At 43.5% G+C, this 26,932-nt stretch overlaps 1 protein-coding gene across 1 annotated transcript; it reads right to left on the reverse strand.

The window, feature by feature from the left end:
• Positions 1-26,718, reverse strand: LOC142183272 (alpha-2-macroglobulin-like protein 1). Its single transcript, XM_075258299.1, has 36 exons — positions 26,651-26,718; positions 22,307-22,490; positions 20,861-21,020; positions 20,598-20,650; positions 20,206-20,226; positions 19,568-19,736; positions 18,511-18,595; positions 18,294-18,420; positions 17,733-17,844; positions 17,446-17,561; positions 16,931-17,089; positions 16,580-16,810; positions 15,895-15,952; positions 13,739-13,881; positions 12,483-12,632; positions 12,183-12,350; positions 11,980-12,082; positions 11,774-11,900; positions 9,388-9,619; positions 9,103-9,226; positions 8,882-9,000; positions 8,375-8,426; positions 8,208-8,291; positions 6,329-6,505; positions 6,153-6,231; positions 5,155-5,308; positions 4,705-4,776; positions 4,286-4,448; positions 3,971-4,191; positions 3,675-3,893; positions 2,675-2,799; positions 2,338-2,428; positions 1,597-1,668; positions 1,104-1,206; positions 926-976; positions 1-103 (listed from the first exon to the last, which is right to left on the reverse strand). The coding sequence occupies exons 1-36, from the start codon at positions 26,716-26,718 to the stop codon at positions 93-95; spliced, it is 4,383 nt and encodes a 1,460-aa protein (XP_075114400.1). The 3' UTR covers positions 1-92.
• Positions 26,719-26,932: the final 214 nt, after the last annotated feature.

The raw sequence follows: 26,932 nt of genomic DNA on the forward strand, positions 1-26,932 counted from the left end.
GTTCTTGAGTCTTCTCCAAAAAGTTGTCCCATGGTGCTCGAAGTGAAGTAGAAGGATTCCTTAATGAGTCTTCTTTGGCGAAATTCATCTTCTCATTCAGATGCTACAAAGTGGGAATGAGAAAAAAGGTGGGGGGAGGGAGAACGAGAAAGGAGGAGGGTGCGGAGCAACGGGGGGGGGGGGAGAACAAGAAATGGGGGGGAACAAGAAATGAGGGAGGGGGGGGGGGAGAGAGAACGAGAAATTAACCACAACATTTATTACCACCATGTTTATAAAAGGAAAATGTTTGTTTTGGTACCGTGTTAGCCAGTGGTTATAAAATATAAAAAACAAAAACAAAAAAAACTTTGCAAGTCTTCAGTAGGTGATACCTTTTTTAATGGCTAACTCATAATGATGACAGAATATGATGTTTCGAAGCTTTCCTCTGAGCTTCTTCTTCAGTTATATCTGAAGAAGAAGCTCAGAGGAAAGCTTCGAAACGTCATATTCTGTCATCATTATGAGTTAGCCATTAAAAAAGGTATCACCTACTGAAGACTTGCAAAGTTTTTTTTGTTTTTTGTTTTTTATATTTTATCACCATGTTTATTTCATAGACATGTTGGACTGGAATTCTTTAGGAGACTACTCTGCAGTTATACCAAACATCTGTTCAACCACTTCCAATCTTTGCAAACAAAGGACCTACCAATAAGGTCCAACATGTTATCCCATAAATAATAGACCCTACAGACGAGAGACTGGCTTCAGTCAACTCCAAGTAGTCACTTGGATATAGGGAGACTCATCTTGACATCTCTCCATGGATTCATCACTGCCCAGATCAACTGGATTAGCTCAATGTTGGCCCTAAGGAACTGACTTAGGATTTTGGGACAATTTCCATAATACTGTAACAAACTAGAGAATGTTTATATACCTTTTGAAGACGCAGCACAGGGGTGCGGAAACGATGCATATCCATTCTCATCTGGGGATACAATGGACACGTATTAAGTATATGAAAGTAGATTTTGTACTAAACAGGTCAGACCCCACAAATAGACCAGGCTCAGGATCTTATGTGCATAAGGGTTCATGTTACATTTTATAGTTACCTTCGTCATTATATTCAGACACCACCGCGTTACTAGTCTGCACGTTCATTACACGTTGGCCCATGAAAAGATTAAGGCTGAATTTTTTAGGCTCCTTGGAAAGCTATGAGACAATAGGGATGAAAAGTTACGTTATGACCCTGCATTTAAAGATGTGATCAAGTCCAGATCATTGACTAGGGCATACAATGCGAGATAAAAGCTTTGACAATTGTTTAAACTGGTTCCCCTTTATAGGTCTAGCCCAAATGCAAATCATCCTGCAAAAACAGCGCATGCACCCCAAAAGTGGCCAACATAGACTAATGCAAGAAAACTGTAGCAAGACAAAGTCATCTCAGGAAAAGTAGCAATTCGAGCAACTCAAGAAGAAAACAGAGACAATTACTTAGATGTTTTTATTTACTGTATAGCACCTGGATGGTGCAGAAGACCCCCTCCCCCGCAAGTCTGTACTAATAGATGTTCTTATGGCCGGAATAAGCTCACTTACATTCTTTATGTACATGACGATTTGTCCTGTCGGGGTCACATCAAACCTGGAAATAACTTCATTGTCCTTCAACTGCAAGAAGAGAAAGGAAACAAAATATTTGATGAAAGATTCTTTTATTCCATTAGTCACTAAATGTAAGGGGGACAATAGCCAAGGCAAGTCCATCAACAAAACTTTGAAATTTTTTTTTAAAAAAACACATCCCACACATACAGGATGTTGGGTGAATCTTTCTATTGTAGTTCATAGGGGTGGCCATCATCGAAGACGTCTTAGAAGTGTCACTTACACGATTCTGTTATACACAGGTGAGATTTAGGGTTGAGCCGATCTTGAGCTTTCAGGATCCGATTTCCGATCTTTTCGTGAAATTTGCTCGATCGCCGATCGGAATACGATCCTGATCGCTCAACCCTAGTGAGATCTCAGGTCTCAGATGGATAGAAGACGTCTTATAGGTTAATTGTGGCCCTTGGGAAGGCTACAATGTGTCAATGCGGTCCTCTGCTCTGTGGACACTTTGTAGACGGCTACAGAGCTACAACGATGGGGTTGGGAGAGAGCGGTGCACAAAAATATCTCAATGTTAAAAAATTGGGCTGAGGTCACTGCTAGGAGGGTTGTGAATTTTCCGGATACACATAGGTTATATTGAGTAAGAACAGTCAGAAAAATTCTGGGGTCAACTTGATACAGGAAAGTTCACCAAGAAGATACATTAAGTGTATGAACACCAACCTTGCTAAGAGAGGGGTAGTCTGCACTGTAACCAGAGAACGATCTAATTATGAAAAGCGCCAGGCTAGAGTTTTCGCGGACTCCTTGATAGCTAAAAAATAAGAGTTGTGTTACATTTACATCCCTCGCTTTTAGGATCATGGCAGGATCTTATACTCGATACAAGTATGCATAGAGAGACTACGGAATTTTTGTTTTCCAACACCACGTACAGACACCCATATAGAATCCATTTACCTTGTAATAAAAAGTTGTCATTGATTTACAATTTTTTAAAAATTTTTTTATAGGTGGGTGGGTCCGCTTCATAGAAAAGCCATTAAGCATTGTACTGTACCTGACGGTGACGTTTATGGTGACTTTGCGAGCCACTCCATTAATACAGTCATCTGGAGAGGTGGACATGGACAACGAGAAAGCAGAATTTTCTTTGGGGACTGGAACGTTATATGCCATTGTAGTCTATGAAAAGCGGGGAAATAAAAATAAAAAAAAAAACAATTAAAAGTTCACCCTTACAGCCACATCTAAATCCCCCTCCTCTAAACACGAACAAGAACTTTATGTAGCCATCTGTTTAAAGGGCTCAGTTTTTAGACAACAAGCCATGGGGAGAAGTCAATAATTACGTTGGAGACATGGCTCAGGAAAAAGAACATATGGGGATATAGATTATACAAAACAGGTTTTCTCAGCTTTTTCAAGCAAAAAAAGTTCCCACCGAGTGCCCCCATCTGACACCATGGAGTCCGTTACGTGACAGATTCTGCTCCAGATCTCAAGTACGTAAGAAAAACGGTCATGCATAGCACGCCAAGCTAATCCTTTTGCTCGTGGCTATCCTGTATTGTAGAAGAGACCCATACCCTTAATCACTATACTTCAGTATATGAAGATGGTGGAGGGCACCAGTGCCCAGAAATTTCAGATCCTGTGCAATTAGTAAATTGGCCACTTGGAGCATTCTCAGCAATGGCGCCTACACAGACGGCACGGCATAGCCACTGGAGTAGGTGTACCACATAGGTTGAGAAAAACGGGCACCGATAACCCATTGATTTTAATGGGGTCATGTATTGCTTCATTATTGTGTGTGGTGGAGCGTCACCTGAATTAAACACTTTATGGCAATTTTAGATTAGTGCACCCCCACGATCAAGCCATTGTTGGATGAGCCACCAAGACTAAAGGCAACATCTGAAGAACTTCTAACACTGTTGTCTTCATAGTTGCAGGAGTCTTCCCATTTTTTGTACACCCCTTCCCCCCCTTAGAAACTATATGATTTCTGCCAACAAGGTGAAGGGAATGGAAAAAGTGTATTTGTTGAAGGTCACCTGTATCATGCAATAGCCCGTCCCACTGACGGCAATGTTGTAGGTCCCACTGGTGCCTGGAAGAGATGCTCTCTGGACCAATAGTCTGTTGGCTTGATTTGAGGTCATTGTGGCCACATCCGCATTGTCCCTTCTGACCACTACATGTTGTTCAGAAGGAGTAGAATTTTCTACAAGTTTAGCAAAGGTGGTCATTGCCTGGAGACCCACAACAGTGTCCTGTAAAACAGAACGAAGTGGTTGATGGAGCAGTTACAACCAAAACACATTTTTCGAGGATCATTTCTCATGGTTACCTGTGTGGATCGGTAATTGCCATTTGGACCTAGCTGCCGAGCAAGCCACATGCAGATCTGGGCTATTACATTCATACGTTCTTGGTCAATATCGGGAGTAGCCGCCATGCCTAGCAGCATATAAGAGGTCATCTCCACCTCGGGTGAAGGATACGGTAACCAATAATATGGTCCTACTGGTCTCTTGGGCATGTTGTCACGTTCCCAGTGAAGTGTGCCATCTGCATTAAAGGGAAGGGGAATAAAAAAAAATTGTTAGAATACAGTATTGGTATATAGATATAGGCAAATCTACAAGAGTTGAAATAATCGAACCTTCGTTTTTGGCCTTTGCCATCAGAATCTCGAACATGGCATCTCTATCCTTATGTTCATTTTGCAATGCGAAGACGTAGTACATGACGGCTTGGTTTTGGATACGTTGCTCAGTCTTTGGAGCATTTTTCAGGCAGTTCATAGCTCCAGTCAACATCGTAGTCTAGAAAACAAGGGAAACCGTTGTCCATAATTACATAAGTCTAAGTCCATCCATTTTGACCCCTTTATAAAAATTGATGCTGGCCATAAGTAGGTGTAAACTAAAGCTGTCAATAGGAGTGTCTATATGGCCTATATGGGATTTATTAAAACTTTGCACCAAAATGCCAACAACATAGTAAAATAGGTCCCCGTAATAACTTTATATTGCCATATATTAAGGGCTTCCATATTCCCAAGGATTACAGGTTACTTACTGCTAAACTGTATTCAGATCCAGAGAGTGCAGCAGCGGTATACGCTGTAATGAAGATATCACTGTCAGAGTCCTGTATGGAGAAAAAAATACAAAAAAAAAAAGGTCAAGTTGACATGTAGAAATTTGGTGCAGAATTTGATGCAAATTTTGACATGGAATCTGTCTCAAATCTGCCTCCCCTTCCTTTCAATGAGAGGCAGCTAGCCAGAGAATAAGCATCCTACACATTCAGGTGGTTGCCACCTGAGAACTCCCATTGAAACAAATGGGAGGTGGAAAAGATGGTTTGTTCATCGACACAGATCTGGACATGCAATTTGACGCAGAATTTTTCAAAATCAGTAGCAGAATTTGGAATTTGCGCCTAACCAAATTCAGGAGGTTTTTTTTGCATTACAGTACGCTCCAGCAAAACAATTCAAGAAAGTCTAATTTAATAAAGTCTCACCTGAGCTGTGTACAGTTCTCCCTGGTTTTTGAAGCAGCCAGTCTCCAGGTCTTGGGTGTTCTCCAATGAGATCAAGATTTGCTGTTGTCGTTTGCGATCAACGAAGATATGTTTCTCAAAGTCTGCGAATGTCTTAAAGGTGAACGCGTTCAAACTGCGGATGGAACAACAAGTCTTCAGTCAAGTAGGTTGGCTGCTTAACCAAGTCCTTAGCTTTTCACTCATAACTGCTTCCTTAGAAACGCGCAGCCATTTCTATTTGCGTCAGTTACAAGCAATTGGAATCGGCTGGAACAACTGTTGTGTGGGGTTTGGGCGTCGGAACCCCTCTTCCACAGATCAGATACTGACGACCTGACCATCAGCTTGGAAAAGCCATTTGGGGCTAGAAAACCCCTTTCATTTCAATATGGATAAACTGCAAAATCAAGCAGCCTATATAACACATAACATACAATCTCTTCAGGGTAGGGGCAAATTGCAGATCACGGGGGGTCTACCATTCACAAAAATGGGGGGCTTTGTGTTCCCAGTTGTGAATGATGTGGTGGACAGACAAGCATGTCCTGGCTCCAGAGATCTCAGCAGTCCCATTGTACTTCTGTGATCCCCCAAGGCATCCTGGAAATGAGTGAAGCGGGGGTGCGCTTGTCCGACCACTTCTCCATTCCATCAGTGGTGGTGCACAAGATGGAAAAAAAATAAAACCTCCTTTACATAGGTGAATTTACAGGCATAAGATTTGTCACCAATATTTCTGAGACTATCCTATTCAAATGAATGGTTCTTGCAACGGAAACAAAGCCATTGGGTTGTACGGAGTGGATTTTCAGTTACAATCCATGCTGAAACAATTTTGCTACATGGGAATTCACCTTAAATATAGGCAGATGCAGAAACCGAACCAGGAGGGCTTCCAAATAATAAAATAAAAGTGTTCTGATCATCCATTTTAATACAAAAATTTGAGAGTGGATTTTGCAGCAAGTCTTACTTACAAAGTATTAACGGTTTCTCCAGGGTTTGGAAACATTCGATAACCGTCACCGTAAGCGAAAGCACTTTGGCGATAATATCCTAGAAAGCAAAACCATCAGCAGATTTACACGTCTGCAAACAAAACCAGATTCTGGAAAAGTGTTTGGTAAAGTCAAGACAGAGACCCAACACTCACCTGCTAACATGGTCGCCTTTGCTTTCTCGTAGGTCTGATCATCTAGTCGTCCTGTAGCATTCAGATAATTTACTATATGTGGAACAGGGGCCACGCGAGCCAGAACTTGTTCACCAGTGCCGCAGGGTTTCGGGATCAGATCCTGAAGGTGTCGTAAAGGAAGTGCAGCAAAATCACCTGAAGAAAATGAAGAAGTCATTGACCAGCAGAAAAAGAGACAAGTCTTATGGAAAAATTCTTCAGCCATCAGACCTCTTTGCCTGTACAGTAATGGCGGCACATTAAAATAGTGGCCCATACACTTTCACAGCACCTTCTTCATGTAGCGCACAGAAGTATCATGATGGCCTCCCCATGTAGATGTATTGCCCCTGGGTGAGAGGATGCAACACTCCAAAGATGGCAGTAGTCACAGAATGAACTCTCCACCATTGTGTTCCGTCTTGTGCATACAAAGTGGATACCTAACCATGAAGCGCAACATCCCCTGAAACCCGTGACCATCCTGTTGGTTCAAGCTTCGTTGGAAGTGGTTTAAAAATGGATCTTCAAAAGAAACCCAAGTTGTAGACCTGTGCTTTCCAAGTATAAACTTTTATTATGCTCAAAACACAACGCGTTTTAGGAAAATATTCCCTTTTACAAGTTTATACAAGCAGTAAAGTGCTTTCCCTTTCTCTGCTCGTGCAAAACCACTTTACTGCTTGTACACACTTGGAAAAGGGAATATTGTCAGAAAACGTCTTGTGTTTTGACTATAATAAAAGTTTATATTTGAAAAGCATGGGTCTACACCTCCGATTTTTTTTTTAGATCCATTCTTCAACCACTTCCGATGGCTCGGATTCCTAGAGGTCCCGGCGCCCAGCGGTCTCGCAGCATTCCTCACTACTAGAGATGAGCGAACAGGAAAATGTTCGAGGTTCGATATCCGTTTCGAGTGGCCCCTCATTATTCGACTACTCGAATCGAATATCGAACCCTATTACAGTCTATGGGGGGAAAATGCTCGTTTCAGGGGTAGGCAACATTCGATCAAATTATACTTACCAAGTCCACGAGTGAGGGTCGGGCTGGATCCTCCGAGCAGTCTTCTCCTTGCAGCGTCCCCGCGGCGTCTTCCAGATCTTCATTCACTCTGCCAGGCATCGGGCCTGGCCAGAGCCGACTGCGCATGCCCGCACTACAAGCGGACATGCGCAGTCGGCTCTGCCCAGGCCTGATGCCTGGCAGAGTGAATGAAGAGCCGGAAGACGCCGCGGGGAAGCTGCACGGAGAAGACTTCTAAAGGTAGGAGAAGAACCAGCGTTGATTGGCCGACTGTATAGCATTCGGCCAATCAATGCTGGTTCTGCATCCAACTTTTACATTCTAACAGCGAGTGGTACTTGATCGAGTACGAGTATTTCGAATACCGTAGTACTCGATCAAATACCTACTTGATCGAGTACTACTCGCTCATCTCTACTCACTCCCAATCATTTGGTCGTTGTAAGCATCTAAAGCAGTTGTGACTTCTCCCAACTGTACCAGGCGAGAGTCGAACCATAACACCACCTTGGCATTACCATGTACACGCTCTACCTGTCTCAACGACAGTGTGGCGTTAGAAGTTCACAAGACCGTATCACGCTATGTGCCGATCGGCGATGTTCTTTTGGTTTATCCCGTTGGGTCCGGGTTGGGAGGTATTGAAGAGTTTTCAGCAGTATGCAAGGATTAGGAAAAAGTTACTGTAACAAATTCCTTTGATAGAATGCAGAGATCTTGAAAGCCATGGAAGGATGCAAAAAGCTACAGAAGTCTAATGAATTCCAAGGACTTTTCTTTCCGAACGGGAGGGGAAACATGTTTAACCATCGCATCTAGAAGTACTTACCAACAACTGTTACATGGGCGCTGGCGGAGCCTGGCACCATGTTCTCCGGAAAAGCTATACTGACCGGGAGATCAACACCACCACCTACAGAGAGAACACATTAAAGTAACAGAGAAAAAAAACAAAAAACAAAACAAGTGATTGGGGGGGGGAAGAAAGTGACTTACGGTCCAGAAAGACTAGATTACTTTGAGTGAGTTGCTTAGGGACTCCATCAGCCTGAAAAATAAAAAATTATATAGAAAACATTGTACCATTGAATGATTGAATACAGGTTCCATGCAGTGGTATAAACATTGAACGTATGGACGTATGCGCCACAAACTATGGAGTAAGGCCATGTTCACACACACAACAGATTGGCCAATGTGAATTTTTGAGAAGCCGTAATTGGCAAAGATCGAGAGGGTCCGTTCTAATTGTCTAATAGTCTAAGGCAGAAAAGGGGTCAATTCAGGAGGGCAGAACCACAACCCATGGACTGGTAGGGGTGCAGGGTTTGGGTTTTTTTTAAAACATTGATGAGATTTTGTACCAACACCCCATCACTGATCAGACGGAAGAGACTTGGTCCAATCCTTTTACACTTTGCACAGTTATTGTAGATTTTTGGCGCAGTTTCGACCACTGAATAGCTGTAGGTGCACATGGTCTTAGCGTCTCCAATGGCTCACCTCAGAAATACTGGTTTGCATCACGGCATCAGAGATGGGATCTGAAGAAGGTTCAAATGGTCCATCACAAGTTTCAGCAGTGTGAGTTACCTGAGCAGACACCGTAAAGTTGAGCTCGCCTGCGGTAAGAGGAACAAACCAGATATACACAGGTGTAAACAGTCAGGTAGGTGATGACCAAGTGTAGGTCGGCACGTAGACATGGAAATCACCGGGCTTACCAATAACTTTGGCTTGTACTTCCCAGGTGAAGGGGAGTTTACCATTTCCACACACACACGGATTCTGCTGCTCATTCTTCTGTACAGCGGTAAACGCGTTGGACTCTTGTAGAGTAACAAGGACCTAAAGTGACAGCAAAGGCCGTAGTAACTGGTACAGGACACCACCACCTGCTACAACTACTTTTACTACCCATAGTCTGATCCTGCAGTTGTGTTCTTGTGCACCTTGCCAAGGCCACTCATTATGGATGAGATCTCCAATCCAGCTTTACATTTGCTCACCTTTACACACTTCGGCAAGTAACTGTGCACAACCACTACGAGGTTCATGATTTCTTGTCGAACAAAAGAATATGGCAAGGTGGCCTCGACGAACAATTGAAGCATTGTTGTAAAATTGGCTGAATATTTGGTCATGCCAAAACCGTTTTCGGCAGAATTGCAGAAACAAGTTCCTTCCCACGTTGTGATGGTGTCTGGAACTATCGCCGATTCAGTGGCTCGGCCTTCAGTGCTAAACAAAAGAAAGACAGACTTTAGAAGTTGAAACCCCCAGGTCTATCGAGAGTTCGGTGTATCAACCCGGACAACCCGGGGAGCAGAGTTTAACAATAGGCAATCTTCATTCCTGGATGACACTTGCCCACCATGGACTTTGGTGTCATTACACTAAACCCGTGGATTGTGAATTTACGTTAGATCAAGAACATTGTAGAAAAAAATAGAGATAACTGATGGGAAGGAGCAGGGCAGAGGAGATTGGGTGCGGAGACTGAAGGAGTAGGTGATAGAATAGGGAAATTGGGGCAAAATCAGACTGCAAGGTCCCCAAGCAATGAGAACCGATATTCCCCCCATGCCTGCTCCCGGTGAATGGCACCCCAGTGCACTTGTATGACCTTCACCATATTCACTGTTATAGGGTGTCCAGAACTAACCTGTAGAAGTACCCATTGCAATAAATGGAGCACCAACCACCCAATCACACTGGTGCTTTCAGTCACAAGGCAGCTTTAGGGGAACTTTTTTTTGTATAGGGAACAGGGGGAGGGAATGGGGACACTATTAAGCAACCTGGCAAGGTATGAGAGCAAAATAGGGTTGGAACATTTGTTAATAGGGAAGGGGAGGGGGAGGGGGTGCAGAGGTTATTGGCCCATGGCGAAATGAAGAGCAAATAAATTAAGACTGGAGCTACTCTTGCTAGTCTTCATAGTCCTAGAGGTGGAGAAGGGTGCGCCTAATATTATGCATTATAAGCCTCCTAAGTGAGGTCCACCCTCCGCCAGACTGGCATACTTGACTACAAAATGGCAAAGGCACCACAGATTTTTTTTAAAAAATGTAGCATTTTAGGCCAATAAATAAATAAAATTGCAACTTTTTAAGTCTTGTAAGCTCGAAAACTTTCATACAAGGCATAACAAGTCAGCTCCATTGAGCCCAAGACTTGCTAAACGAGCTTAGCTTTACAAGTGTTGCGATCCTCTGGAATACAAGGTTTTCTCGTTGGATTTCACCTAAATTTCAAACCGATTTGATGGAGGATTCTAAAATGAATTTGGTGAAACTCGAAAGTCTCCAAACCATTCTAAATCGACCATAGGACCATAGATGGTTATTGCCCAGCCGGAGGGAGATATGACTTGGGTGAGGGAAAAGTGGGATGAAAGGGGTAAAAGAAGAGTTGGATGTACTTAGAGAAGTGGGGGACAGACTTATAAAGGTGCAAGGGCCAAATAGGGCAAGAGTTAAGAGGATGGGGGGGGGGGATTGCTAAAGAGTTGGGAGGAGAGATGGTTGATGGAGAAGTGGATCATTAGAAGATTGAGGTGTAACTTAAGCGGGGGTCTGTTGATGTAGTGGTCTGTGATACCCAGATGGGTTTTTTAATTGCGTTTTGGGGCTATGGCACTCTTAAAGAAAACCTTTATGGCTTAGGGCACAGGCAGTTCTATATACTGCTGGAAAGACAACTGCGCTGAATTCAGCGGACTGTCGGCTTTCCCGATCTGTGCCCCGGGTAAAGAGCTATCGGTCTCGGTACTGTAGCTCTTCACAGTCAGAAGGGCGTTCCTGACAGTCTGTCAGGTACGTCCTTCTCCACAGCAGCACCTATCGCGCTGTACAGTGTGAGCGGGGAGGAACGCCGCCCTCCCTCTGCTCACAGTGCTCATCCATAGACGAGTACTATCAGGAGGGGGGGGCGGTGTTCCTCCCCACTCACACTGAACTGCGCTATAGGCCCTGCTGTAGAGAAGGACGTTCCTAACAGACTGTCAGGAACGCCCTTCTGACTGTGAAGAGCTAGGATACCGGAACCGAAAGCTCTTTACCCAGGTCACAGATCAGGAAAGCTGACAGTGCACTGAATTCAGCGCAGTCGTCTTTCCAGCAGTACATAGAACTGCCTGTGCCCAAATCGGTGAAAGGTCCTCTTTAAGTCGGCTTTTGGTGCCTGAAGGAAAGCCCAGGACAGCCTGCTGTGGATATGGACTGTACATTGAGTATTCAAGTAGGATTTTTTGTGGTTTAAGTTAACAAAAGGCCGATGTGGCCATTTTCAAAAAATTTCATGCCGTGTGCATATAGTGTTATGTCATCACAGTGTTGGCCCACGTTTTTTCTGAGGTCCCCATAGTCATGTGGTCAAAAACAAGATACTTACTCGGTAGGAACAATAACAAATAACATCGTTTCTGCAAAGTTTTGTCGGACAGTTGTGGTTGCTCCACCTGCACCTCCGCCTGCACCTGCAGAATCCATTGCTAAACCGGAAGCTTTAAAATTAGCACCTGTGACAAGATAGGAAGTGTATTATAGGGCCCGAAACGTCCAATATTGTACAAATCTGGAAACAAAAACTATACTCACTTCCAGCTTCCAGCATTGGAACAGCAATGGCTTGAGGCGGATTCTTATCACAGACTTCAGGTTTTCGGAGCCTGAGTGTTGTTGCCATAATCAACCCCAATGACTAAGGAAAAAATATAAAAATTTTTTTATGTAATTTCCCAATTTCCATGGGAAAAAAAGTGGTTTACCCTCAACATTACCCTTCTGAATCATGTACTTACTTTAAGTTTTTTATAGGCATCACCTTCTGTGCTACTGCTCATAGGTAAATAGTACCTTCCCCCGCAGAAGACTAGCTTGTCTGGATCCTCACAGGCGGGTGCTGGGTCTTCAACATCAAAGTCTTCGATTTTGTATCCATAGGTATAGAAACTGCGAGAGTTGTAGATCTGGAATTAAAAATGTAGGGTTAGCCAAGGTTTCAACCTATAATTTCCAGATTTGGAAATTTGTGAGTCACCCACCCACCAGCCAGATCAGTAAAAATGGCTCAAGCTAGAAGACCGTTACCCAACACTTACTCGATCGGCCGAAAACGACTCATAGGGGTTAAGAAGTCTGAGGCTAGAATCGATCACACGCAGGGCACAATAGGAATTTGGATCGGCCTTAAGTTGCACTTCAACTTTAGATCCTGGAGGTCCTTTATCTTTTGAGAAGGCCATAGACACCTAGAATGAGGAACATCTATGAGGACAACTTTACTACGAGGATGGTGGCCAAATCATACCAAGCTCTGGTAGCTGAGGAGGCCCAATAAGGTATCACATCACAGGAAACAATAGTTAAAGGGATTCTACCATTAAAGCAACTTTTTTTCTAATTACCACGTTGGAATAGCCTTAAGAAAGGTTATTCGTCTCCTACCTTTAGATGTGGTCTCTGTCGCGCCATTCCTTAGAAATACCGGTATGCTAATGAGGTCATCAGCAGAAATGGGGGCGTCCTTCTTCATCTGCCTTCTCCCCTTGTCTGTCGTCTTCTTTCTTCGTCATGTCTGACGCCTGCGCAGTCGGCTCTGACAGCGAGACCCTGTTAGATCCAGCTGTGCATACCGGGCAGCGGCCATATTTCCAAGGCTACAATTGCGCGCATGCGCAGTACACTCCTCACGTCTTTGCCGAACAGAGTGAACTGCGCATGCTCAGTAAGGTCCGTACAGCCCTCCGACGCGCGAGTGAACTCATCCAGGCGTCGGAGGACTGTACGGACCTTACTGAGCATGCGCAGTATACTCTGTTCGGCAAAAACGTGAGGAGCGTACTGCGCATAATTGCAGCCTTGGAAATATGGCCGCCGGCCGGTATGCGCAGTCGGTTCAAACAGGGTCTCGCTGTCAGAGCCGACTGCGCAGGCGTCAGACATGACGAAGAAAGAAGACGACAGACAAGCGGAGGAGGCAGATGAAGAAGACGGATGCCCCCATTGCTGCCAAGACCTCATTAGCATACCGGTATTACTAAAGAACGCCGTGACGGAGACCACATCTAAAGGGAGGAGACGAATAGCCTTTCTTAAGGCTATTCCGACGTGGTAATTAGAAAAAAAGTTGCTTTCATGGTAGAATTCCTTTAAGTGGCACGAGAGGATTGGAAACATAAGTTTTACACAATGGTCAAGATCATGAACCTTCTAGAAGGGGAGACATATTTGATGAAGGTTCCGGTCTTCACATGTACAACCAGAATAGACTTCATAGTTGTGGTTTTCCCATACTTTCCAGAAAATAACCACTAAAACAGCATGTCCTATACAAAAACCACATGTGTCTACATACCTTGTTTTTGAAGCACTTTTCGATATTGAGCGTGAGCGTATCAACCACAATTTCATCTTTCAAAAACGCATACGTCACCAACTCAGCACTGGGGGCCATTTCGAAAGACACCGGAATCTCCAAGGAGAATGTACCATTCCTGGCTGCAAGGAGGAAAGTCAGAAGCCTTAAAGAAAGCTAGCAATGGGATGTAGCAATATCGAGGGGGGCAAGAAGGATCGTTTGGCAGATAAGGCTGCGATCCCACCGTGAAAGCAGTAAAAGAAGCAAAACATTTGTCATTTTTGAGTCAACATTGCACGATGAGTTGTATTTTTCCATTGCACCATTTGGCAAGAAATAACTAGTTAAGTGTCACCCTATTCTGAGAGCCTTAACTTATTTTCCACCATTCGTGCTGTATGGGGGCTCGTTTTTTGCAGCATGAGCTGTAATTTCTAGGTTCGATCATGTTGCTTTCCATTTTTCATAGCATACACCATGTAGAATAAAGAATTGAGAAATTTTAACTGCACCTCAGTCTCTAAAATTGATCCTGACTTTTCAGGATCAATTTTAAAATCCGATTTCTGATCAGTTTTCCTTCTAACCCAATTCCGATCCCAATGCAAGTCAATGGGATTTTTTTTTATTAATCGGAGATCGAATTTTAAAAGCAATCCTATTCACTATACAGCATGGAATCCAACAATCGAACGCTGTAATTGTTAGAATCCACGCTGTGTAGTGAATCACTAAGTAGCCAGAGGATTTTTTTTTTTTAATCCTCTGGCTACTTAGCCCTGGTGTCCACTTACCTGCAGAGATGGCTGCTCCGTTGACTGGTGTTCTTCTTCGCCTCACTGCCGCTCCATGCTGCTCTTCTCGCCTCGCTGCCCCCTGCCTCCCAGGTTAGGAGAGTGTGGGCGGGTACTGGGAGGGGAGAAGTCACATCTCCCCACCCTGTACCCGCCCACACTCTCTTAAGACACAAGCCCCGCCTTCCTAGCTCTTTAAACACTAACCTGGCAGGCGGCGGCAACGAGGCGAGAAGAGCAGCGTGGAGCGGCAGCGAGGCAAAGAAGAAGGAGAACACCGGGCAGCGGAGCAGCCATCTCTGGAGGTAAGTAGCTACTAGAGATGTTAGTTTAGTCTCTCATTACAATGAATGGAGGCAGCCGGCGCGCAGGGTGTTAAGGCTGTGTGCCGGCTGCTTCCATTCATTCCTATGGAACCGCAGTGGAGCCTTCACACTGAGTATACACTCTACGCAGAATGAGCGGAGCATATACTCAGTGTGAAGGCTAAGCAAAGCATTGTGGGAAATAGTACTGATCTCGATCCCACCTAAAAAGATTGTGTTCGGAATTCCGATCGCGATCATGAAATTTTCTTGATCGCCGATTGGAATCTGATCTTTTCCGAACACGATCGCTCAACCCTATTTGGAAGTTATTTTATCCAATGTTGACAACTGTATCAAAGTGAAATATGTCTATTTCTGTTTAAAAAAAATGTTTTCTTTCAGCGTACTTTATGTTAATTTTCTTATTTTTGTATTTGCGCTCAGCTCCAGTACAGGAACAAAAACTAGGGTTGCAAGTCATGGTAAAGTGCATGTATGTGCTAGAGTTTACAAGGCGAGTGTTAAGACAATGGCAGGGTTTTGGCAGGGTTCACTTATGATGGAAAAGAAGGGGCTTTCAGTAGTCTACTATGGCAAACAAAGAGAACCCTTAGGGCTAGTTCACACAGGCATGGAGGGGGTGGATTATGGCGCATAATCCACGTCATAATCCGCCCCCTCACAATGGTGGTCTATGTAGACCGCCAGGCTACTATTTGGCATGTTGCCACTCCTGGAAAAAAAGAAGCAGGCTGCCCTGTCTTCAGGTAGATTCGACGAGTCGCGGTGTCCGCCTTGCGGCAGTAACCTCCGGAGTCGGTCCATTCGTTTGTCATGGCAGGCCGGTTTTGACCCAAGAGTGACATGGCTGGCTCCCCACGTCACTCTCGGTGCCAAAATCCGCTAACACGCTCCCTGTGTGAACTAACCCTTAGACACCAGTCATTATTGGTGGCAGCATCGAAGAGGTTAAACACCATTAGAGCAGGATGCCAGATGCATCATTCAGCTGAAAGTCTCCCAATGGTGCCCACACACACATACAACTTACCTGTAGATAAAGAAATATCCTTCTGACCACTATAAACGATCACAGATTTTGACATCACCTTAAAAAAACAAACAAAAATATAAAATTTTAATTTATTATAGATTTTGTGTATCTGAGCGACTTCCCATGGTTCATCTTATGTTGAATATGTTTGATGAGATATTGGAGACCTTCACCAAAGGCTAATCTGTCTTCCATGATGTAATTAGGAAGACAATGCCTCAGTTATGCAGCCCAATAGAGGGCGCTCTCTTTAACATCATGCCCGACCTTCCCAGAGGCCTTTGCTGCAATGATGTGGGATTTTACCAAGTACAGTCTCTCAGCTTGAGGACAGCTGTTTCAATCTGATTGGATCTCTTCAGCCCGGCGCAGAGAAAACTGACTTGGCAGAGGAGAGAGGCTTCTAGACAGGGTTAAGGGGATATTGTCACTCCTTAGGGAAAGACCACTATGTAGGTGTGTGGAGTCTTAAGCCATTTTGCGCTCCACTGTGCCAAGGTTCCTTAGCACAGTGGAGCGCTAAATGGCTTAATAAGACTCCACACACCTAAATGGTGGTCTCTCCCTAAGGATTGACGATATCCCCTTTAACTCCTTCACCAAACTCAAGCTAGATTAGGTGTAGTCCCATCTGAACTCGTCGCCCAATGGACCACTTAAGAAGTAGATGGACCACACTCACCAGGTAGTAGACAGTGACCGTATCCACTTTAGCACCAGTTCCTTCTGGCGTTATGATGTAATCCCCATCAATATGGTGAGTCTGGTCGCAACCCAATTCTCCTTTAGGACGTTTTAAATCGAAGAAGCTTCCAGAATAGGAGTAAAAACGATAAACCGTGAATTCAATGGAGGGGTAGTCTTTTTCTGACCATTCAGCATAGTAGCACTGGTCAGGGTTTGTGTAGCTAACCTATGGAAAAGTAGAAAAGGATACATAGAGGTCAAATGGGTAACTATTATTACCCAATATCACTTTTATTTATGATTATTTTAACACGATAATGCGGTTCCGTTAGATCAGTTAACTTACACGGACAGTAAAATTTGCTTCAACCATATTGGAGGTGTCTATTGGATGCTGTATCCTGCCGTCCGAGTTAGTGATGGCAGTCTGGGGTTCGCCATTATCAATCTGCACCTCGACTTCTTGATTTGGCATTGGCTGATCACTCTCATCTGTAAGTCTGGCCTTAAAAAAAAAAAAATTCAGAGGGTTGTTGATATGGTTGGATGAGATTATGGTTATTGACAAGATTCCTGGTAGCAAAGTGATAGTCATGTGCATGAGGACTATTTGAGAGTTGGTCATTCCCCAAGGGATAGTGGGTTGGACCAAAAGAAGAAAATCTAGAAGATACAGTTGCAAAATTTTAAAAAGATAATACCCCATACCCAGGATGAAAAAAAAAAATTAAAAATTCCAGGGAACAAAGTGTTATTTTATACGTCCAAGTCTGTAGACATCCCTTTATCAGATCATCTATGAACCATCACCCAGTCCACCACCACTACAGTCTACAGTACATGTTGGTTACAAATACTCACCGAGACCCAGTAATATATACCCCTCATATAATTCGGTTTCATGGCTTCGTAGTCAAAACTAAGTCTGGCTGGTTGGCTCGTAATTGAAACGTAACGGGACTCTGTGACTTGCATTCCTAAAAAAAATACAACAGAGCATTTCTCATCCATGTTCTCCACCAGTACAATTGGAATCATTTTAGATTTGGAAAGTGTAACTATCTGGTCTACAACAAGTTCTCAGACTACTCCATATCAATGGTGTAATGGTTTAAGCCAAGTCAGCTTTCAGTAGGGCTCGTAGTTACCCGTTGCTTCTTCAGTAATTGTGATATCCATGTTGAAAGAAGAACTTCTTGAAGACCTCATAAATGGTGAGAACAGGTCAATCACGCCATTGTATTTACCATCTTTGTCAAGCTGTAGTAGAAACAAAATTAGGGTTGATTTAATAGTGGATGAAACTTTAGGGTGAAGCTATAGTAAATGCGGCGTATAGCGTAATCCTATTGATATTAAGCACATGAAAGACTACCAAAAAGCTTACTTCCCACCAACTCATAGCTCAATATAATCGACCTACTAGGGCATTGCTCTTGGGACTTATTGGACGGAAAACTGTACCGTAGCACCTAGTGCCAGTCAGCTGCTACCAAGACAAGATTGGGGAATGCACCATATGCTCTTGATAAGAACATAGTTCATACCACCAATACAAAAACATACTACAGATCCAGACAAGACTGATAACAACTGGTCCTGGAAGACAAGTTACTGCATCAAGAGTTAGTGGCGGTGGCCTCCGATCAATGTGGTGGATCCCAGCTTCATAGGGTTCTAGCATTTGTCATCATGACAACATTACTCACCTTTCCTGTTATATCGGCACAGGAGCCCTCTTTATCCTTGAAACAGTTTTGTCGTCTGCCATAGTATTGTGGATATTTGCAATATCGAATGGCGACTTCGCCGGGCAGAGGCTCTCCATAAACGTAGCTGAAGAGACCGCAGATAAAGTAACGCATGAGTGTCGAAATAAAAGTTTAGCAAAAAATGGAAATCAAGAAGAGAGACAGTTTTACATACCTAGCAGAAACGTTGAACTTCATAGACTCTGCGGTCACTGATACAGAGTATGGACAATCGACATCCACCTTAAAACGGGGCGGCACTGGAAAATAGAAACAAGGGTATCAGTAAAGTCACTTAAAGAATGGAAGACGTGAAAACAGGTCATCGTATATCAACAGCAATAACCATGTGGTAAACATAAGCCAACCAATAGGTGGTATAATCTCACGACCATTGTTCTAATACAACGTACCCTGTTGCAAAAAGTTCAATGGGTGAGCCAAGACTACAACTACAACACTCCATTCACCAGCTCCTTGCAAACCAACACTGGTTTGTATTAGTATTAAGACACAAGGGGGCTTTGCCCGGCAGTAGGGGGTTCTTTCTGGCCATGGCAGATGATGAGCAGCGCCCATTAGTGTAGGGACCACTAAATTGAGGTCATCATGAAGTATTTAGTAGACCTATGAAGTTTCATATCATGTTCTGTCCCATTAATATAACCTAACCGCAACAGAACGAAGCATGACGTCGGTACAATAATTCGTATTTGGGCGTCCCAATGGCAGAGAAGCAATGAGAGTTTTGCATTTCAACATGTACAGTCTTGATTTGCCTTGGATCATAGGCTTTAAAATGTTCTACACAATATGATCGCTATTCAAGATTAAGAGGTCAGGGAAGGGCTTGGGATGAAAGATAGTGGTGGAAGAAGAAGCCAGACCTGGGGAGTCACCAGCATGAATGTGGCACTTGATAGGTAGGGGCTTGATCTGGTGTCTCCTCTGACCATTGGAATAAACATTCAGTTGCCAACCATATTATCTGTATAGTCATCATAGCATGGATATATTATATGTACCATACAAAACCACAATCAGGAATGGTCAGTGCCCTGGACTGATATTTGTATAAGTGGGTGTCACCTTTCCTTGTAGTGTATAAATTGGGGACTAGCCAAACGGGTCACCCTTATAAGTTATTAAAGCGACCTATCATTTCAGTAGAACCCTTTAGACTTTTTATAATTTTGGGTCTTGGATAAGTGTACATCAAAGCTTAAAATTACCGTATTGCTCCACTGTGACCCACTGCCTTACAGGAGGTCCAGATTGTCTTTCTCCAGTGATTATATAGTTTCCAGCAGGAGCATCAATTATCAGCTGGAAGGCGAAAGAGTACACCCCATGTTCTGACTTTGGATCAACCCACTGAGCAATCCTGGTTCTTGATTGATCCTGAAATAGATAGAACATAGTATACAGAGTACCCAGTTCAGAACCAACATGTTTCTTTGCCTTAGTATGTTTGGATACAGGGCTCGGGTAGCAAATAAGCCCATCACCACTTTAGATCTAGGTAGGCTACTTGCTTCGTCAACTACTCTCACTGACTCCTCCATACACATTTGGCCAAACAGTACATACATACTGAACTTTGAGAAGGGACTACTGTGGCTTATCTCCCCAAAATCCAAAGGATCATGCAGGTGAAACCCAACTGACATGGGAGAGCCATGAGGTCCCAATATACAAATGGTGAGTGGAACCCATCAGTATCTGCTAACACTTTGTATTTTTGGCGTAAGCACCTCAAAGTCTTCTGTGAGTTGGAAGGACCAGGGTTACTGAATGATGCGCGTTAGTAGCTGATTTATTGAGTAGTAACCAAAAAGAAAACCCAAAGGTTGGAGGTCGTATAACTTACCTCCATGTAGACTTCTGTGAACTGGAAGAGGAAAGGGAGAAAAAGAAAACAGACATTAGTTGCAGAAATTAAACACAAAGACTGTTTCATACTTAGAGGTCCTTAACATAAATCAAGTGTCTTCACAATGCCAAGAGATCACTTCCTGCTCTGCAGTGATTGGTTGAAACCTCACCTTACTGACTTCCTGCTTTTGCCCATCTCCTACATACACTCGGCACACAGTAAACGTGACACGAGCCATTAAATGTTACCAGATATACCAGTCATAGCTCCGTATACACACAACGCCTAATGGATTCGAGAGACATAGGCATTATGGATTGACTTCATGCTAGGTAGGTACCTAGAAGTGTCGTGCGCCTTGGGGAATATTCTAGCGAGCCACTCACCTTCTGATCCACTATCTTCAGCTCAGAGTTGAGACATATAAAACGGAACAACACTGAAATGGAAACAAGCCAATGTTAAGGATTGATGTGAAATGTTAAAAAAAAAAAATTAAAAAAAAATCTGCTACTTTTAACTTTAAACAAGAGAAGTCAAAATGGCCACTATAATTCAGGCAACAACACGGTACATCCTAATACTACAGGACATTGGGGCATTGACATTTTTAGAAGTTCCCTTTCACAAGTCCACCAACGTTGCTCACTTTTTTCTCCAGGCTTGTATATGGGCTTGTCCATCTGACACATACAGCTATCTGGACGTTGCGTTTTAATCACCACCGTTTTCCGTTCTCTTAGGTCTGTAGCGGAACCAATTGCTGAAAAGATGATGGCCACGGGAACAGGTTCAGTGACAGCGGGCACCTGGGGTACGGAGGATAAACCATAGCTTTAGGTAATCTGTCTCATTTCACAATGTAACGTACATAGAATTAGATCAGGTGCGGAGACGTGCCAAGCGTACTCGTAAACCACACACAATAGGCTTAGACACGCATGTGAACTATGTCAACAACAGCATTTATTTAGCAGATTAACATTGCTGATATTCTCAATCCAGAGGTAAAATGTCTGATTAGAATGAGAATATAACAATAGATTCCAAGGAAAATGGAATCCATATACCCTTAAGGCTACGGCTCCACGTTGCAGAAATGCAGATTTGCACATTTCCACAACATGGGGTCTTAGTCTACAATGGTCAAATGGAAAAGTATGGGTCATGGTAAACTTTACCAAGATGGAATTGTGACATATGCCATCTATATTATTACACAAGGGCTAGGTCGTGGGATTTTCCCATATACAGATACTTAAAGGACAGGCATGTCTTAGTTGATCCTTAGAAGTCAGGAATAATAACCACATTTTGGTGAAGAGGTAAGGAGAAAAAAAAAAAAGTAGTCTCTGATCAGGTCCAATACTATGGCAATGAGATCTATTTTAAAGACTTGAAAGTTACATATTCAGCGACAAGAGAGAAGGAACTGATGTGCGGATGTCCCGAACAATTTACAAGGTGCAACAACTGTACACTTAGGCTTATGCCAAGGTCTAGGTTCAGGATGTGATTTTTGCACTACGACTGTTATAGGAGTTTGGACACGTTTCTAAGACAAAAATAAGTTTTTGTAATCAGTCCGATCAAAGTTCTTATGGAATCCGGCCAACACCAAAGCTTGAATGGAAGGCCAACCGGTGAGCAAAAGGGTAATGGCTGATAGACCCCCTTTATTGGTAGTACTCTGAAAATCTGCCAATTCAATATGAATGGCCGGCTTTAGTTCAAAGGTAACAAAATCTTTCCTAAATTTACATCTGACCAGCAACAAAAATCTGTTGTATTTTTTCTCCAGCCATCGAGAATTTGGATATTTTTCAAAATAAGGGTTGCTCAGAAACTTTGTATCAAAGTGTATAAAATGGTTTATTTGGTCTCATGAGCGTATGAGTGTATTAGCTAACCAGCAAGGGGGGAAAGGGGTGCAAAAACCCAAGTGGTTATCACTGGAAACCATAGACTATAATTGGGTCCACCAAATGCTTTACAGATCTGCCCCATCCAAGTGCATAAAACCAAGTTGCAATATCTGACAACTCATGGGAAGGTGAACACCAAAAAACAGACAGGTCAGTAGCCGCAGACTTACCTCGAATTCCCTGCATTGGAAATAAGTATTGGGTTCCAAATCTTGTGCCATGATGCTGGTGTTCTTGCCATTGTGTTCCAGTACTACGATAACATTTACTGTTTCAGTGGTATTCAGAAGGTTTAGACAGACTTGTGCCTTACTCCCGCTGAACATCATTGCCGGAGTGGTGAGGGCATATGTTCTAAAAAAGAGAAAAAAAAAGGATCATCAAGGTCTAGATCTGTAACATATACAATATAAACTCCATATCTGTATAGGGAATATATGGAGTCCAAGGGAATTTGCCAACATACAGGGCTGTAGGCTCCATGTCAGGGTGTATGAGTCCTTCCAATGGTATGTAGAGTTCTTTTACAATATATAGAAAAAAGTAAAAGAATATTGCACTTTGTGCCCAATTTATGGTCTGTCCACCATTTGCATGGACACCAGTTCGGCCATGTAAGCAGAGGCTGTTGCAATGACACAAGTGGTGACGTGACTATAAGCACAAGTTACACAACAAGGAGTAGCCGAAGGACAAAAAAAATTTCCATGAAGGTCAGGGCAATCCAAAGCTGGAACGTACAAGTCATAAATTTGGCATTAATTCCTTCCGCTCAAAAGGACATCTGAACCAAGTTGTTCTTTTATTAATATTTACTCAGGTTGGTGTCCCGCGGCATCTTAAACTTGGAAAGAAGTGACAGTGACAATGACAAGGTTCACTGTAGGTCAATTTTGGCACAAGTTGCATCTGAAGGATACTCGTCATCACTCGGTCCTGTATTTCAGGGAGCACAACGCACAGTGAGCTGAACCCCCTCCAATAAACTAGACAAATAGGCTAGACATGATCGTAATTCTCGAATGGATCAGTATGAAGCCAAACTACTGTGAAAGCAGGATTTTGGTGTAATATTGGTGACAACTGAAGTTCTAACCCTCAATGCCAGTCTGCTGCACCCAAAGCCAGCAAGGTGTTGTCCTACGTTAGCAAAGGCATGGCTTTCCTACCCTAAATACTGTGGCTAGGTCATCCAGTATCTGATCGGTGGGGGTCCATCACTCAGACCCTGCACAGATCAGATAGTGGCTAGAGCGATGGACAGGGATTGGGCGCAACACCGTTCGCCACAATACAGTGGATGGGGTGCTGAGTACATGGAGAACATATTGGTCTAGACAGGGGACTACCGTTACCCCCCTCCCCCAAACTCTTTACAGAACAGTGATATTATTCCAAGGACTACATTGGGGGTACCAAATAAAGCCTATGGACAAGGGTGGTGCTGTTATTGAAGGGGGGGCCTATTTTGTAGGAAAATGGCTTTATATCAGGGGTAGGAAACGTACAGCACTCCAAATGTTGCAAAATTACAACTCCCAGCATGCTGTTATTGGAACTCCCATGGAAGTGAATGGAGCATGATGGGAGTTGTAGTGCCGAAGGTTCCCTACCCCTGCTCTATACAATACTCCATAATGGAAACCCAACAGCTAAGCGTTTTATAAGACACACCTATATAAGACAAGACACATCTTATCCCTAAAGCTCTGACAGTAATAATTACCCCAAAGCCGCCCAATAACTCCCTAACCCTGGCATTGTGCTGAGCGTGCCCAGGACCGGATCAGACTGCGCTCCCTGTATTTACACCGCCACCAGTGATTGAGGTGCTGATGGTCTCCTAGGCACAGACTAGAAATTATCATATAAGCTGATTCGGGGATTCTTCATCCTGTTATTCACAGCAGGACAGACCTGCAGAACAAGAAGACTGGGTGGAGGAGGGAGGGAAGGAGCGCAGCGCTGGGCTGGGACCTGGAACAGTAATGCTGCTAAGACAAATAATATCCTCCGCATTACCATATATACACAGATTACGGGGCCAAGACAAGGTTGGAACATGGTGTGGTTGTATCCTGTTACTGACCCAGAGCCCTATTCTAGAACGTGTTCCCGAGCACAGATGGAGCCACCTTTAACGTGAATCTCATAACTTGCTGCAGTGGGAGATCGAACGATAAAAGTCAAGTTGCAACGTTTGCTGCCGCTATTCAGTTAGTCTCAATCGGGCAAATCATGGCAGAGATGGAAAAACCGACTGCAAGATCCAAACACCAGAGCGGGACCTACTGAAACCTTTCACCACCAACTCCAACTCCTTGCATCCTTCAATGGTTGCCCATTTCAACAGTATTGGAATTTTTCCTCTAGCCCCCGCCATGACTCAATTAATGCAGCTCATTTCAGCACTCAATATGCTAATTAGCCTCTGTAGTGTCAGGTGGGTGGTCCCTGTCTATGCTATAGCCCAGGACCGCCCACCTAATCAACAAGGATTACTCAGGAATGGTGGGAAATGCACTTCAACCAGTGGGGGCACCTACTAAAAGGTTCAAAGAATTGGTGGAGGTGGCAAAAATCGGGCTTGCAGGTCCAAAACAGATGTGGCTATAGCCTTATAATTCTTTCATTTAAATGGCTCCCCTTCTCTGCTTGGTAGTCATGTGGGCGGTCCTACTCAGTGATTGGCAGGTGTAACTGTATACATATAGGACCACCCACTTGGCTCTAAGCAGGGATTTAAGTAAATAGTAAAGTCTACTGAATTGTATCCCTAGGACTATATATCAATCTGCTCAGCTGCTCCCGCTCTGTAACCTGCGCTCTCCAGATTGGACTGGGTTTAGGTTCACTTTAAGCCTCATTCACACACAGGGAGTGTCAATGATACGCCTATATTCAGCAAATTGCTGCCGTTGATGGTTTGCCTGCTCCAGCGTTTTGACAGCTTTTAAGCTGTCCTGCTGCTGACCTTGTTCCTCATGCTGTGCCTGTGATTGTTCCAGCATCTCAACAGCTCGCTGGGACACCATATAATGAGTGCATTGTTGGTGTTGATGATCTACCTGCTGTGGCATTCCCACAGCTGTCAAGCTAGCCTGTCGCTGAACTCGTTCCTCGCGCTGTGCCTGTGATTGTTGCGACAGCTCAGCAACTTGCTGGGACGCCATATAATGAGTGTGTTGTTGGCTTTGATGATCTGCCTGCCCTGGCGTTTCGGTAGCTCTCCAGTTGGACTGGCACCAAAGTTGGTCTTCGCACCGTGCCTGTAATTGCTCCGGTATCTCAGCAGCTCGCTGGGACACCATATAATGAGTGGGTTAATGGCGTCAATGATCTCTGTCATCTCCGCTTGAGGAGAACTCTGTGACTTCTGGCTCCTTGATAGCTCTCATTGTTTGCAACAAATTAGATTCTCTTTTTCCAGGCATGTTTAAAATTGACAAGCTGGCAATTTGGATTAAAGGTGTTTGCCCAAGTCAGTGTATCAGTACTGCATGGTGCAGATCATATCATAGGCAAATGTGTATACACTGAGAGTTAGCATGTGTTTACACCGAGAGATAACAACCCTGGCTTTCTCAGAGGCTGAGATAAGGTGCTGCCAAGAGCAGTGTAATATAGTATGATAGTATGTGACCATAAATCCATAACAGTCATGAAGCCATGTCATATACCGGGATAAAAAGTAGCCGATGTTTTAATAGAGGTTACAATCTATCTATGTGCCAAAAATTTCATTCAAATCCGTTCAGCCGTTTTTGTGTGATTGAATAACAAACATCCAAACTATCGCAATTATTAATATTATTATAAGTAGGAGTATATAGATAGATAGATAGATAGATAGATAGATAGATAGATAGATAGATAGATAGATTTGTTATTTTTGGAAGTGTGAAGCTTTTGCAATGGCTATATGATGGTTGTATGTAGTCCTTATAGGAACACATTTTTTAAAGGGTTAAATTTGTATTAAAAAATTTTTTTTAAAAAAAACACACACACACCAGTTTTCAATGCACAATAATCTTGAATTAATCTGCAGCCACAATAGTAGACGTGACCGTGTATATAAGAGATCCTTGTGTAACTTTCATGTATACATCCAGCAGATACCACAGGACATTGATTTTGGGGGAGGGGGCGCTTTAATTCATCTACAAGTATTTAAGAAGCCCCTGCAAAGTTTACTCCAAATTTCTTTACCAAAAATTGTCAGATTCCTAGAACAGAGCCCTTAGTAATGGACGTGCTACATATAGTCACAACAGCTACTATTAGCATTACAGTACAATCCAGCAATGGGACTCAGAGCAAAGAAAGTTTGTGCACCCCCTGTATTACAATCAGAGGGACTCAGTATATTACCTAAAGATCCTTCCTAAACAAGGAGCCTGAGCCATAGTGTTATTAGCTGAGCATGTCCTAACAGGGTAACATACTAGGAGTCGTCAGACTGATACAAATAAGCAGCTCAGGATACAATGTATACAGGTTACTAGACTTACGGTTCATCTGTGGCCCTGGCCCCGGTGAGGAGACCCAGGAGAGCAGCGCACAGCAGTAGCCTGCCCATGGTAGCAATGACTGTCAGCCTGCCTGCCGCCCGGGGATTTTATAAGCTGACACTTTGGGCTGGAGCAGGTTCCTTATTTGCATTCTTTCCTCATTGCACTAATAAGTAGTTCAAATAGGAAGGAGGAGGAGGAGGGTGCAGGCAAAAATCCAGGGAGGTCACACACTACATGTATACACGGCTGCAATCAGACACAGATTTTGGAGTTACTTTA

The sequence above is a fragment of the Leptodactylus fuscus genome, chromosome 10, assembly GCF_031893055.1.
Source record: "Leptodactylus fuscus isolate aLepFus1 chromosome 10, aLepFus1.hap2, whole genome shotgun sequence".
Taxonomy (NCBI): Eukaryota; Metazoa; Chordata; class Amphibia; order Anura; family Leptodactylidae; genus Leptodactylus; species Leptodactylus fuscus.